The 16862-nt window shown below is 41.1% G+C and overlaps 1 protein-coding gene across 1 annotated transcript in view; it reads right to left on the bottom strand.

Annotated features, from left to right (window-relative positions):
- Positions 1-16862, bottom strand: part of LOC139690520 (mitoguardin-like) — a 35322-nt gene that overhangs the window by 17647 nt on the left and 813 nt on the right. The window contains exons 2-3 of the mRNA XM_071588020.1: positions 13748-13968; positions 5947-6138 (exon numbers count right to left, since the gene is read on the bottom strand). Coding sequence (XP_071444121.1) covers positions 5947-6138; positions 13748-13968 — 413 coding nt within the window. The remainder of the gene's footprint in view (positions 1-5946; positions 6139-13747; positions 13969-16862) is intronic.

Below are 16862 nucleotides of genomic sequence, written 5' to 3'. Positions count from 1 at the left end.
TATCTATTCCTTGGATCTCTTGACAGTAAAAGTTTAATTCCCTCAATCGATTTTCACATAAACATTTATACATGCGACAGCATTTAAATAAAACATACATCTTGCGAAAGAATCCGACAAAAAAGCACCGCTGATTAATGTAAAACAATACCCAGCGTTCAAATTTTCTCAGCTACGAGATTACCATTTTCCACCAACGAGATTGAATACTTAAACGATTCGGAATTTTTTACGCTGCGTATTTAATTAACACTTCGAGAGAGAACTTCAAACACAACGCCATCGGTAAACTAAAAGTTTAGAAGAGAAATCACAGAAGCCTTAAAAGCGACTACCGGATTTATTCATGAAAAATAAATCCAATTCGACACGGTGTTATGCAAATGTTTCCAGCCGATGGACACCCTAAAAGGGAGTCTAATAATCTCGATTAACATGTTACTGGTGAGTAATCAAGTGAATAGAAATGAAATTCAGGTTGAACGGGCGAAAGGATTTCTTTCTTGGCATTAAGGATGATAATTGAGAGGGACAATTTCTGGTGAAAGCATTTCCTAAAAGGCTATGGGGAGTGCTCGAGGGGTTTGAAATGGCGCGCCCTCTCGGAGATGTAATTGGGATAGTCGCCTCTCCGAGTCAGCGAGCCACGGATCCCTACTCCTCGTAGGGATCGTGCTGTAGGGCGTAGGAGATGATGAGGAATAGGCCGATGGCGGGTATTAGGGCGAGGATGGCGAAGAGGATGAGGACGAGGATGGCGACGGAGCCGTAGAGCAACCATAGGTCGAGAGCCGGCCAACCGGTGGCGACGCCGAATTCGTGAAGAAACTGCGGAGAGAAGAGGGTGGAAAGAAAGAAAAAAGACCACACGAAGAGAGAGAGAGAGAAAAAGGAAGATAGTGGCAAAAGAACGGAAACGAAGAGAGACGGAGGGAAGCATGCGAAAGCTGGAGGGGGGTTGCAGACAAGAAGAACGGAGAGTCAAGAGGTTGCGAGGCAGATCCACTAACAAATTCTCCGGAACCCTTTTATTTTGTCGAAAAGGGTTAATAAACATGTTTTTAATGCTAAGAAGACCAATAATTTGAATGGGGAAACATTTTTAACATTTATGATAGGGCTTTCATTCTCGCGACAATTATGAATGTGAAAAAACTAATCAAAAAATTACGGCAATAAATTATTCCAAAAAAATGCGATTATGCAATACAGGTTTAGGTGTGAATTAATATATTTCAATAAAACTTTCAATTAATATAGTCTTAATCACGACTAATTTCGTCGCACTACATTAGTCGTAAATGGCGAAACAAATATTTGAAAATTCGTGATTAAATCTTACGTGTAAGTAAGAGGAAAACTGCAAGTTTTTTGTTTGGGTTAAAAAACACCATTATCTTTCCGTCTACATGAGCCTCGAGTTGAAAAATCCTCGAGTTTTATTCGTCATCGACGAGCGCACAATCTGTGCCATACCATGGGTACGCCTTGTGGTCGAATTCTACCGAGAACCATGCAAACTGCGTATAATACGAACATTGATGCTTGATGTGCCATACAGAATGAGAAATGGAAATTCCATTTGAAACTTAAAGAACTAACTCCCCCGGACTAGGCTGAAATGATAACACACTATATATTTTATTCACCTCTCTGAATCATACTTATCTTAAAAGGTGAAAAATTGATAATCTGAAACATTTTCTTAGTCCAGTGATAACAGCAAGCCTGTATTATTGATATGCAATATGTATTAAACGCGTGCTTCTGTTTATTAGTAGCATGATTGTTTCAAAGTCTGGCATTGGGCAATAAACCTGCAAAATTTAATCATTCTCTTCCTGCAGTGTGATCGAAAAATTGATAGGTTTAATTTTATTATTCCAATTTTCGAGCGTCTAAAATTTAAGCCATAAAAGGATTCACCTAATTCTAAACTCATATAATTTTTTTTTTCCCTCAGTATCTGGTGGACCGCCTGCTTCTGGATTATCCACTCCTGGTTTGTAATCAGGTATCCAAGAGGTCGAATCACCGCAGTTGGCACGACGCTCATGCTCCCAAGGAGGAACTCGAACCCAAAACCTTTTTAGTTACAAGGCGAACCTGATGAACCCGGTCGGCTGAATCATCATCAAATGATAGCATGGAAAATATTTCAATTAAAACAAAATGTATTCCCAGTAATATTATCGATCTCTTCTACACGAAAATGCAGTCCTAATCTGAAACTAATGAAAGACCGACACATTTTTTTTAGACGGACACAGGTTTAAAGGTCTATCGCTTCACTTTTATCACATTTTACGTATATTAGCAGCCTGAAAATGCCGTCATTTCAATAGTACGCTAAGCTTACCCGGATAGCTTTTGAATAAACCACTTTCAGACTTGTTTTACCACCGGTTTTCTAATGTATAGAAGAAATGATACACGACATTATATATTCGTATTATCGACTCGGGACTTCGGCTCGCCAAATATGACGCCTCGAGAATTTAAGATTTAATAAACCTTCTGGTGAAACTTTACCAAACCCTCCTCCCCCTTTCTCACCACCTCTCACAATTTAAAAATGTGACATTGAGCACAACACCAAAACAAATAAAAAAATCGCCAGGTATTTTGCCATTGTGAGGCAGAAAAATTTTACTTTAGGCGAATATGAAATGCGTACCTATGATTAACCATGATACTCATCGAACACCCACAATGCTCTCCGCCAGCCTGGTATGCAGACACAAGTTTAACCCCATCTCTTATCATTGAAACGTTGTACACCATGCAATTACTGAGTTTCTTAAAAATATTTTACTGGACATTTCACGGGTTTTCCGAGGGGTCTCAGCCCCCCCCCCCTATTTCACAATGCATCTTCTGGTCTCTACAGCGCATCTCAAAGCACAATCTTCTCCATCTGAACATAATGAGTTTGATAACATCGGACTGATAAAGTCTCTTTTTATATGTGATGCATTGAGTGATCTGCTGTGCACGAAGGAGAAGTTCCATCAAACATGCGTACACCCTCGAAGTTCTCCCAAAAAGGCACAAAACCAGAGACCTGAATACACCTAAAAGTCAGGAAATACCGGGTTATGAATCCGAAAGCTGGGAGGAGGAAGCCAGTTCCAGAGGCCTTCCGATCTGATCTCCGAATTTAATTTAAGTAAAAGTTACATTATGGCTTAATACACATTCATATCACTCAGCTGACATTTTCAAAGGAAGTCGTGTAGAAGGAAAGTTAAAAAAATCTTTGGAATATCAATATTCGCCATAAACTAGAATGAATGCGACAGTAAATTTTTGATATCAACGGATGACATTTTTAACGTCCGAAGATCATGATCATGGCACCACTAAGCCGTAGCCGACCTATGCAGCCTCCAAAGAGGGAGGGGAGGGAGTGATTTTCATATATGAACAAAAGTGATTTCATAGCCTTTATTCTTACAGAGAGAGCTGAAAATCATGTCAAAGTTGAAACTAGCCGAATTAATTTAGAGACCGCAACGCACTCTTTAGTAAATCATCTTTTGCTGGGGAGAAAAATATAGTGTCGGGTATAAATATCAATTTTGAATTTTATTTGAGCAAAATATTGCAATTAAGGGCATAAATGCTATTGTTCCCCGCATTGTGGAATATTATCCCTCCACTTTGAAACTTCCAGTGCCAATAAGGACCTCTTTACGGTAGATGCAAGCTTATTCAGAGTTAAGTCGTCGATTCAATGCATAAAATGAAAGAGATTGAAATTCCCCTTCTGACGAAAACATCCAATTACCCGGTAAAAAAAACCTTTCAATATCTATCAACATCCCTTACGACGATAAGACGGGCCCCTAACATGGGTTTTAATGACATTTATAGGCACCCCTCCCTCGTTCAACCGGGACTTCGAGGCCTGTCACCCATTTCTGCAACTGGGAGTGCTTACGCCTCGAGAACAGAACCGATTGGCATCATTTGGTATATCAACTCTATTTATAAGCACCACTTGACGAGCCTGGTGGCTCAGAGGTCCTTAACGTAGTTAAACTGATCTAATTATTTTTATACTCTTTTGGTATCAATAAATATAACACACTGAGATATAACATAATTGATCAACATCATACAGCAGGCCAAAAAAGCAAATATTAAATGTGTTAACGGAATATCGCGGCTTAACCTTTAGAATAACACTTTCACACACAAATAAAATACATAGATATATATATGAGTTATCAACATGATCGCTGGCGATTCAATATTTTCTAGAACCCTTTCAATGAAAAAAATTATACTTTTCGGTTGGTAGTAAACAAAAAAATACACTTTCAGCATGCGAGGGGTATATGAATAGTAACTTAATACCATATTGCATCCTAGCGAGGATCCTGTGAAGTGGATCCAGCTAGATCACAGAATAATTGACATTTATTTAATTAATGGGGGCCGGATATGATCACCACGTCCTCTCTTCCCTGGCCAGGGGGGAGGGTAACCGGGGACCCGTTTCTCAAAGCTTCAAGCCGATTTAGATATCCTCTAGAAACCGTTTTCAATGAAAAATAAAATTTCCAATTTCCATACCGTATTACGCATGCATGCAACAAGTGCTGTAACAATTCATACCGTCAGTAGAGGCGGAGGGTGAGAATTAAAAGTATATGTAAAGCGTGATAGCGTCTCCAGCTTCACCTGGAGATAATTATGGATTTCCATGTTAATACACAAAGAGCAGGGCAGCTATCACACTTTAATTAAAATCATTCCACCACAGTTTCAATTAAAAAAACAGGTCGACCATCACAAGTCAATTAAAAACACCCGACCATAGTTTCAACACAGTGTCTCATCATCCCCAACTCCGAATTTGATAGATGTATCTCATGAAAGGCAAGCCACAAATATGGTCGTTAACACCTATTTCACGGACGAAAGATTAACCGAATGAGTGATGCAAAGTTATTGAAATTATTCCCTTCGATAAAATAAGAAGAGTGCCTCTAATAATCCTCGTACTGTCGGTAAGTTATATTTTGATGATAAAGATAAACATGATAATTGTGATGCAGTTGGTGTGCACGTATTCGTTTGTGATGACTGTAATTACAGATACTAACAAAATTAACCAAAACAACAGAAAAATCAATATTAGACCAAAGAAACAGAGAAATAGTTTCATGAATCGTGGCACAATGTCTGGCATTGCACATCATATGTTTGATGACAGCCATTTCAGCAATTTTGACCTTGTGATTTCACACCAATTTAACAAAGGGAGGAAGCTGAACTTCCTTGAACAATTCGAAATTGCGAACTGTCCAGCTATTTTAAACTTGTGCAACGAATTTGTTTCCCGCTCCCATTGTCCTCTTCTCAACATTCCCATAACCCCCAGCCTACGACTACCCAGCAAGGCAGTATATGACCTTGGCCTTGGTGGTGATCACACTTCTCCCTTCCACCACTTTACAGACGCATGGAAACTTTTCAAAAAGAGCCCCGACCCATACTCTCTCCCACTTCTCCCCTTCCCTACCAATACCAATAAAGGTTGCAATGGCTTTCAAATACGACTCACAACTCTCCTAATATGACATAAATATGATACCATTTCCACCGATTTTTAACTTGATACTGACAAACCGTGCCGAAACCATGGCCGGCTGTTTTTAATTAAAGTTTGATATTTGTGTTGTTTTTTTTTAATTTTGCACTAACATGGAAGGATTTATTAGTTGCCTTTTAGAAACGGTGCCACTGCAAATATGTCAATCACGCCAGCTAAAGTTTCGTGATGGTCTTACATTCATCGGAAGCCTTCGTTTAATTAGGGCGGGAGAGAGGACATCGACATCGGCGAATCTACTTGTAGAGTCGGAGAAACGGACCCCCACATTAAGCTGTCCCTAGGGACTTCGAAGCTATAAAAAAATTAATGCGATAACTCACCACATCCTGCGCGGAGGCGAAGGAATCCGGTGACGAGGACGCCCCCGTGATGTTAGTCCTCCGGTCCGAGTCGCCGCGGCTCAGGTGACCCCGCCGCGAGGCCCCACCGGTGGCAGAGCTGCCGGCTGCCCGCCCGCTGCCCGCCACCCACTCCCGGACGGCCGACGAGTCATCCCGGAAGAGGACGGAGCGCTGCCGGGGACGATCGGGGAACACAAGCGAAGCGATTAGACCGAGTGGGGAGAAGCCGGAGAACCAGCCGGCGGCCCCCGGAAGGCGACAACCGTCGCCCACCTGCAATTCCCCACTCGAACGCTAAAGGGGGAGGCTGCCCCTCGAGGAGAGGGGGGGGGAAGGAAGTCGGGGAGGGCGGGGGTGGCGCGCTCGCCGATGGAGTCGGTAGGATATCCGTACATTCATGCAAACGATGCGATGTGTATTTTCCGAAAAATGCCAATCCAAGCCATAAAATGATTGCCAAGTAATTTAGAACGAGTCACCCTTCACTTGCTCTCTCTCTCTCACTCTCCGCTGACAGAATTAGTTAGTCCTCTTCAGCGTAGGCAAGAGGAGGAACTTCTATTGCCGTAATTAAATTGGACGCCAAACGTACAAAGTTAAACCTTGGCAAACGTCCAAACACACGAGTTGATTGATCAGGATACTGAAACCCACTCCACCGGGTCAAAGGGCACGGGACTTAAATTTTTTGTAGCACCCTAAACTTCGGCCCTTGGCGAGGGCTTAAATTTCCCTACTAATCAACACGTGAGTTTGAAGTTTGCTCTGGTTTACCTTTGCACGTTTGGCGTCAAATTTAATTACGGCTAAAGAAGTCCTCACTCTTTTTTTGGCCAACATTAATGAGTCAATAAGAGTTAATCAGGCTTCATCACATTAGGTAGCGCTGCCGGATGTTTGCTCCAACATTGACCAGCGATGCAGAATTACCTATTCGATAACTCTCCATTGAGAATGTAATAATCAAAACACATAATAAATCCCGCGCTACCCTGAGATGATGGTGAACTTGACGCCCACATGCAGAAGCGGCGTTCTCCAGGTCAGGACACTTTTCCAGGGTAACCTCCGATGAGGAAGTTTCAGGTGGTGGTTGCCTACCCCTATGATGCACCATCCCTTCCTCTCCGGTCAATGCAACGGAAATGAACGCTGGGACAGCCAGAAACCAGGAGGAGGAAAAGTAAACATTACAATAATAATCTTATACTAGAAAGGACCAACTCTTTCACATTGATATTGTAAATGGATAGAGGCAATATTTATCGTTTCGCACCTTCAATTGCGAAAGAGTTAGGAAATGTGCGAATTCAAATGATAAAAGAGTCACTGGAGTATTTTATTCGCGTCAGGCATAAATCTTAGGTCTCACAATTATTTTAAATAAATTGTAGTCTAAAAAATTGAATACTTAACAAATAAACGAGACATTTTTTACCTATATTTATTTTTATTTTTCAATGCGATAACGCGATAATCTCCTCGATCGATGAATATCTCTGACTTCCAAGCAAAACTTTAAGGTTAGGAAACAGAAAAAAGTCACTGGCGGCCAGCTCTGGGGAATATAGTTGGTTGTCAACCAATTCGTGAATTTTAGCCATGGCGATCACGGAAAAGCACTCTCTTCTTCTACAGATACGGTCGATTTTTGTAAGTTTTGCCTTCAGCTTACCAGTTGATGACGCGTAATACTCTTCCACCATTGTTTTACCTTTTTTAAGATAATCGATTAACAAAATTCCGTGGCCATCCCAAAAAACTGTCGCCGTCACCTTCCTGGCCGACAGGACCGTCATCGCCTTTTCCGGACCAGGTCACCCTTTCCAGTCCAGTTTTGGCTGTCCTTTCATCTCAGGCAGTGAAAGATCCAAGTTTCATCTAGCGCACTAATGAATCGACGCAAATAATCTGACTCGGTTCGCACGAACCGCTCGAACAGAACCTTGAAAATACCATTTTTACTGCTCTTCTTTTTTTTAAATATTATTTATTTATTTATTCAGTATAAGTCCGAAAACAGCACATTTTGTGCCTTTACATCGAACTATTAACAACGATAACAATGGTCACATTTACAAACACCCAAGCCCTAGATGGAGGGAAACCCACCCAGGCGGGAATCGAACCCGCGACCCTTGGAATGGCAGACGAGGACGTTACCCCGCCGCCACCGGGGTCGGCCATTCTTCCTACATAACCCCCATCTCATTATGTAACATTGAGGTTAGTACGTACTTTATTGTTCGGGTCTTATTTCTACTCTGTAAGAATAGCTATGATATAATAAAATCGTAGCGTATCTATGGTCTCGCACTTGTACGCCACCTTTTCCTTCTTCTGATTAATTATCTCCTGAGACATAGAAAACCTGGGGAGACCTTGAGCACGTATACCTTGAATCTTTCTATTGCTTTTTCTCTTATTTCTCCGTATGTCATCACTGCAACCAGGTGTACACAGAGAGCTTGTATCATTCTACTATCGTTGATTCCCATTCCTTTTAGAATGGGTATCATAAAATTTCAGGTCATTCTGTCAAAATATTTCTCCAGATCCATTAATATTGTAAATGGAAAAGCGGTTTGTCTTCATATATCCTCTATGATGACCCTTGGAGAAAAAGCAGCTTCCCTTGTTCCTTTACTTTACAAGTATTGTATTGTAAAATTAGACTGGCGACCGTAGCATTGAGGAGCCTTTTGCTTGTTTTATCGCGCCCGCTTGGCTCCACTTTGAATCGTCTTTTTGCGGGAAAGACTGATCGTTTTGCTCCACTCTCTTCGCTTGTGAAGCCTTCGAGTACCTTGACTCGGTTCCGCAGTGCCATGAAAATTAGCCAGAACTCTCTCTCCCGGTTGACGTGACACTTCTTTCCTGCCTTGTTTCGGTAGGTAATCGTGTACAGAATTCCATATGTGCGTATGGTGGACGTTGTGATGTTTAATGTTGAATATTTCAGAATGAGATGTCTAGCTGCTGTCCATTCGTAGCATTCTCCGTCTGTTTCCCAGTCTTTTTTCCGCCCTATGGCGCGAGGAGTTGTTTAACTAATTTATCGATCAAAGCTGCTTGCTGTTTGAAATCCGCGTCCTTGCCTCTCTTTGGCCTCCGATGACTTCTCGGCCGGAGCAGATTCCGCGGGTAGCTCCTCTTTGTTGCCAATTTCGGCTCAGCTATGCTTCAGTTTCTACGCATAGCTCTTAAGTTTTACACGAATGACTTGCGACTAGGGCATCCGCAGTAATTAGTTGTATGCATGGCACTGCAGTTTACACATGTCGATGCCTGAGGGTATTGCATGGTGCAGTTTTGGCTGTCGCGTTGCCCTCCGCAGCACACGCAACGCTGGCCGAGACCACAAGTTTTGAAGATACGCAAACTTTTGGCATCTGGTGTTCTGGTTATCGGAGAGGAGCAGAAAGGCTTCAATTCGACTTTTACGTATGTTAGGTTTGATATTTGGAGAAATTTCTCCTTGTAACTATTTTTATGATTTTCAATTGGTAACGCGGAAAAGACCTTGTTGGAAGCGGTTCAATCACTGTGTCCTGGTTAAGGAGCAGCTACTCCATGTGCTTCATTCTGTGCCCGCGTTGGGCGAGCTGTTTTGAAGATGCAGGATATATTCGATGCATAAATATTTCGCAATACATCCAAGACGTAATTCTTATGTGTGTCCAAAGGTTCCATAGGTGTAATCAGTCAGTCAGTGGTGGACGACGAACATAATTTTATCTTAACCTGAAGAGTAAATAATTTCTAGCTATTTTCACCTACGGTCTGAGCTATATTACGGATTTCGTCGATTCACGTGCAAAGAATCCGAATATGAGACCCCACGAAAGAGGTAACCCGAGGGTATTCGCAGCTGGAAAACATCGCCCGTTGCCTCATTGCCAGTCCCTATTGTCTTTGAGAACGATTTACTATTTTTTTTCACTTGCTATTCCGTGCTTGCGGTGGCGACAACGCCTTGCGTCATATACTGTCCCGGCCCGTTGTTGAACTCTTCGTAAAGATTGCTGGTGGTTACTTGGTGGACCGCGGGCCAGAAATTCGGTTAACGGTAGACTTTTTTACCGTTTTGGATACTCCTTCCCTTTGTCGTCTCCTCCCGCTGCCGTCTTCCGGCCTTTTGGGGAGACTGGGGGCTGGCGAGAGACTAAATGGTTCACATGCACATATTTTGTTTCGGGTACTGTGGTTTCAGAAAGGGCCGTTGACCTGGTTTTTTTTCTGCGGGATCATTTAGATTCAATTCCTTTTCTTTCACGTGGCAATTGTAATGATTATGGAGAAAAGTGGACACTTTAAGCCTGATTTAAGGCGAGGTTCGTTCAGAAGGTACTCTATGATTTCCACCGGGACATGTCTACACTTAGTTTGCTCTACCAGAGGGTTGGACCTCGAGAGGAGGAGGGATTGTTAAGCACGGCTGAGATGCGATAGGTTACAGGAATTGCCATCCCTGTGTTTTCCCTCGCGTTGGTAGCTGGAAGGCCTGCCGTGCTAGCCGTTCCCTTACGGCGAGGGGCCACGTCTTTCAATGAGAGGACTTCTGGTGAACTGGGCGTGGTTGAGCCAGGCATCTGCCAGCTCTGGTTGACCCAAAGGGAGGTTATCGTACCATATCGAAGCTCACATTCTTACTTCCATCAGCGTTCATTACGTGTGTATAATCCAAACTCTCTTGAATTAGAGTACGGAGTCCTATTCCTCCATCACCAGGGTGGGTCGTCTCCATTTCCCTTTTCCTCTTTTAGTAATCCTTTTCCCCTTACTTTTCAATTTCTCTTGATTTTCCTACGCGATTCTTACTATTTATCTCCTGCTGTTTCCCTGACGCGGGCCGGGTGAAATCCCTTCCGCCGTTAATCCCGCCTCTTTAATAAAGGGCGCAAGGGCCGGTCAAATGGGAAGGCAATGGTCCCGGGCACGCGATGCACCAAGAACACGCCATCTACGAGATGCCGTCGCGATTAAATGAAACCCTTCGGGCGGGTTTATTCCAAATAGAGACAGCCCGAGAGAAATACACAAAAAAAACAGATTTCCGTTCCGAGATTACTTCAGTAAGCAGCGAGCAGGATATACCAGTACGTAACTGGTACGAATCATAGGTCTTGAATGAAATTCATCATTAAACCAACGAGGACAACATGAGTATGCCGTAAAAATAATTGAATAATTCCCAAAAACAAATATGAATGCAAGCAAATCCAATCAATCCCGTAAACGAATTAAGACTACCTATATTAATTACTATTCTACTTTGATTTCGTTCGATTCGTTGAACGTTCGATTTTAAGGCAAATTAAATTACAGCCTGGAAACATTAGGCAACGATTTAGCGAACTAAATTTACCATTTTAATTTCAGGATGGTTGCTGACCCGTTGTTTAATGCCAATGGCCTCATAAGGATGAAGGGGCGTGATAAACTCAAAAGCAGTTCTTCGGTGTTTTTAGAACAATATATAAAATTCTCCATCTATGGAACAATGACTACGTAGGCCAATTTCGTATTTCATTTTCACAATGGGTGCGGATTTGCGGCCCCAAATTTATAATAATTTACCACAATAACTCGATTTATTATATACGTTGTAATTATTTACTACGATGTTTATGCGGAGATAACAAAATTAACTACCTATAAATATGAATAACCGAAGAACTCGCAATGGATTGCGAGATTACGACTCGACGAACGCTGGCACAGGAACACGGGCGTTGCAACTTCCGAAAAGCTGACGTAAATTTGGCCTGGGGTTGTTCATTATTTCCGAGGAGGAGCGAGCGCTTGGACTTCCCAGGTTATGCACGCACCTCCACCTCAGATACAAGACTTGAATCGTCCCCTCTTCCCCGTCAGAGAGAGGAATTGCTCCAAGAGAGCCGCCGGACAAGGCAAACGAGAAAGAGAGAGAGTGAATGAGCGAAGGGTGTGCGAAAGCACGACTTGGCGATTTCCCGTCCCGCGAGCGAACCACCACCACTCGAGGTTTGATGAGGGGGTGAGAGGGCGGTAGACGAATAAGGAGAGGGGACAAGAGTGGGAACAAAAGTGATTATTCACCAACACCATTGCCGCTTCACCGCAGCGAACCCATGACCACGGAAGCAGCTCAAGTGAGCAGGAACTATAGACAACCGCTGCCACAGAGTGATGCTAGAGGGAGTGGTGGGAGAAGACAAGATACCAATACATCGTTTATGGTCTGTTCCATAAACATCAAAATAATAGTTTCAGAAGGCAGTTTTCCGTAAGCTTCACAGTCCCGTCTCCTCCAGTACAGAAAACTTAAAATCTGAAGAAAAGAATATTTAGCATAAAAACAAACAAATTAACAGATTTCGAGTTCGTCAGCCATAAAGAATTATATTACTTAAATAATTGCGGCTGGCGACTAAATAATTTATTCCAAACATTAGAATAAGTTGAACAATTGTACGGTACATAATATAAGGCCGACTAATAAATATTTATCTCCCTGTTTGATGTCACATTTTAAGTTTTAGCAAGATTACACAGTCAATTAAAACAAGCACATTAAGTAAACTTGAATACATGAAGTTTTCAAGTATAGCGTTAAAACATTTTATCACGGCAAATATTCTTTTGGAGCGATAATTCCTTCAAAAATAATTTTACTGTGACGTCTTTCTATATTTAGTTTCTCTATGTGGGTAAAAGATATATTTTTTATCTTAAATCAAATAAAAATATATCAAGGGCACATCAAGAGCTCCATTTTTAGCTTTAGTTTTTAGTCTTTTTAGTACCCTTCAAGCCACCGCTAGGGTATGTGGCAGGGGATAATTACATGACCCGAGCCTACATGACAGAATTAATTAGGTACTTAGCAGTGAATTTTGTTTTCAATGCAAAAAAATCACATGATATTCTCACGTCATACATTAAAATCATCTCATACTGAGAGTCAAGATTATGGTCGGCTATAATCTGCACCCTCTCCCTCACCCATAGATCATGATTTACCATGCGAACACCCCTCGTAACACGCGATTCATCGTTCAGAAATTGTAGGGAAACCTCTTAAAGCAGAAAAATGTTAATTCAGTAGTAATCACTCAAAAAATCGGAATGAAAAAAATCAAGCACTCAAATCGAGGAGAATTAGAAAATTAAACAAGTCCTAGGAAAAACTTTCACTTTCAAAATAAACTATTCAAAAATTATGAGAAACAAATTTTCACTTTTCCCCAGATTTATTCTAACGTAAAACGCGTTTCAGTTCATCGAACCATCTTGTCCCTGAAGATGGTTCGATGAACTGAAACGCGTTATACGTTACAATAAATCTGAGGAAAAGTGCAAATTTGTTTCTCATAATGACGAACTTCCACTACTTCTCGCCTGAATCTGTTGAATATATTAAAAAAATGTTTTAATCTGTCCGAAGAATTTAAATATTTAAAGGTTATGAAAATTAAAACAGAATAAATTGCTTTTAATGATTTTGTTCCTTGCACAAAGTGTAATAGTTACATGCACACCATCTGTCTACACCACCTGTGGAACAATGCCTCTACAATATGAGTAAATATAACTCTATTAAAAGAGAAGGCAAACTAAATTAAATAGAAGATATAAGAAATACTCGTTTTACAGTCGTGCTTCCCGAAAACAGCAGAAAAGGATTTATTCCAATTCTTAAACAAGAAGGAAACATATGCATAAACAAACATTCTCACCATGGAAACCTTTTACAATGAAGCGACGGGGAAAGAAGGGGTTAAAGGCGACGACCCACCTGATCCAAGAACAAAACCTCACAGTCATCCTGGAGCTTGTACGCTGAGTCCAGGAGGTTGTGGAGCTCCCTGGAGAACTCCGCCTCTTCCGCGGTGGTGACCGCCAGGGGTCGGGCGGGAGGCGGTGCATCTCCCGCAGCACCCGCGGCCGCCCCCCGGGAAACATACGACTCAAGCGCGTCCTCCCAATAGCTAATTGCTGTCTGCAGCGCTTCCATACCTGAAAAGTGAGAACATTAAATGTATTCAGAGCCTTTGCTTGGAAATGAAATATATGACGACGAATATAATGCGGTGATATTTATAAAATATTAAGCTTGGGAATTCCACATGAATATTAACGTGAGCAACCACATGCGATAAGCGTGTTTTCATGCAGAACCAGGTCAGGATTTTGTCGAAGCTTGGAGCTTTTCAAATAATTGCGAAATGTAAATTTTGGACGCATTCACTTTTAACATTACCGAAATACCTATGCATTCAATTAGGAAAGTAATGGACAGACAGAATTTCCAGCGCATATAGTATCTTCCAAAACATATCAAAAAGTGGTGGTTTCGCCACAGCCGGGCAAACGACAAAACGGTTTCGTATACTATATATTCTACTAGTTAATAGCTACACAATGTTTTTAATGAGAATACCTCACAGTAAAAAAGGAGCTTTATACGTAGACTACTAGAGTAACTTTATTATGCGTCTCAAGTACATGAAGTTTTCTTTAAATTATTACCATATTTCGAGTATAGCAAGTTCAATATTTACTAAACCCTTAAGGAGAAAACTCGCGATATGTCCCTTTTGCATTCTAATTCGTCTACCCCTATATGATACCCTTAAAAACAGTGAGATATTAATCGTTTCAATATATTTTCCGAAATATGTATTGGAAAAACTAAAATAAACGATGGGGAAATTTATGGGCTCCCTCTTGTCTTATAGACTTCATAGCTGACAGGTCATGTTTTGGATTTTTCCGCAACTTACTACAACAGGTAAAAAAATCCATGGTTTACAAGTATCGCATATAAGTTAGACAAATAAAATTAAAGAAAATTTACCTGTTTATTCCTTGATTCAAGGACCAATTACAGAACTTTTAAAACGATTATTTTACTCTCACTCGATCGCGTCTACAGACTTTTGATGTCGCTTAACACTATAAAATATAAAAATGTTGCTTAAAATTAAAAATAACCTCACATCTTTGCATCGGTCGTCTATGACAAGTGTATCCATTGATCTTTCAATCCGGAGACGGGTTGACCACAGCCCTCCATTCTTCCCTATGCTAATTCACTTAAGTGAGGATCGTTCTTTTTTATAACATCATCCGTTATTTGGTCTATGCATTTTTCCCGCTGTATTTTCTCGCCGGACCTCTCCTTGTAATATGCATCTAGCATCCATTATGTCTCAAGATGTGCCCAAACTAACTGGCCCTTATTTCTTCTTTAATGCTCCCTACGGCCTCTTCAGCTATTCTGGATACTTTATTGACCTACCATTTAGCCGTCCCTTTGATCTTTATCATTCACCTCCAGCCCAAGGGTCTGAAGGATCGCATATTATTCTCTACCCCGCTTTCCCAAAAGGTCCTTGTCTTTGATCCATAAGACAGCCACCCTGCACGAACGCCTTGAGCCTACTGCATTATTGTCTTGTAGTTTAAATAACTTTTTGAGCGCTTGATATCAGACAGGCGATTTCCACTCCATACTATGCTACTTCCAAGGTAGGTGAAGAATTACTCAAATAAACTTCTCTGCTCGTAGTAAAACGTTTGCCTTCCCTTCCCCAGGTGACTATACGAGTTTTTATCGTATTTTTAACTAACTTAAACGGATGATTATTTAAGTGAGAATTCCATTACATTCACAATGTCTTCAGCTCTTTTCAATTCTCTGTTATAACTTAGTTATCATCTATGATTCGGATCATGCAAATTTTTTTCGCATTTATCTGTAACCCATAGATATCCATTCCTTGTTCTTTGTTCACTGTACCTGTGGTGAACAAATCTATTCAGATTTGCATCCACATCACATATCATATCTTATTTTTCATTCGTATTTTACTCCTCCCTTCATCCCGTCCAACATCCCTATCCTATTCCTGCCCTTTCCTCGTTTGGCTACATTCTCCCCTCTACTATAGTCTTCAGCATACCACTGCCGATCAATACGCCTCTCATCCAGTTTTCCTGCCTCCATAGGATTTCTCCCAACAAACCCCTCTCTTCGCCCACCATACCAAGTACTTCCTCATTTGTTTTCTTCTCTGTCCATTTCACCTTCTCCTGCTTCAATGACCACATTTCCGCACCGTACATAGCTACGCTCCATATCAAAGTTTTTACGAGTATTTTCTTAACATCCTTACTCAACGTCCCTGTCATCAACTCCCTCCTTCTTGTGAAGGCCTCTTTGCCTAGCGCAATTCTTCTCCTTACGTCCCTACTACTTTGACCGGGTTGGTCCAAAACACTTCCGAGATACGTAAACTGTTCTACCTGCTCTAGTTTTTGCCGTCCTATGTTAATGTTTAGCTTAGCCTTTTTTTTCTGGAAAATCGCATAAACTTTGTTTTATTAATATTTATTCTCATCCCACATCTATCGCACTGAATATCCCAGTCATTCATCAATACTTTCAAGTCCTTGGCTGATTAACAAACTAGAGCTTGGTCACCAGCAAACATAACTGATTTTATGAATTCCCGCCGGCTTTCATTCTTATCTCCAGTTCTTCCAATGCCTCTTCAACCATTTCCTCCATAATTACGTTGAGTATTAACAGTGATAATGGACAGCCCTTACACAAAATATCCTTAAACCCTATGCTTCACATTACACAAAATTGTGAGCATTACATTTTTATATTGAAAATTGATACAGGAATTTCATTGGCCACTCCTAATAAAGAAAGTATCAGAGTAATAAAATTTGAGTGCTAGAAATAGGCGAGTACTTGTCGGGAAAGTATAACTCGTACAATGAAGGGAATTTACTCAGCTGACAAATCATATAAACGTAACCAAGTGAACTGATAATCATTTTGATTGACTTGAGTCTGGAATTTCTGGTTGATTTACATTGAACGAGTAAGCGAACAC

The sequence above is a fragment of the Hetaerina americana genome, unplaced genomic scaffold (assembly GCF_022747635.1).
Source record: "Hetaerina americana unplaced genomic scaffold, ioHetAmer1.1.p SCAF_1, whole genome shotgun sequence".
In the NCBI taxonomy this organism is placed as follows: domain Eukaryota; kingdom Metazoa; phylum Arthropoda; class Insecta; order Odonata; family Calopterygidae; genus Hetaerina; species Hetaerina americana.
The sequence above is the reverse complement of the archived record's forward strand: the minus strand, read 5'-3'. Positions and strand labels throughout refer to the sequence as shown.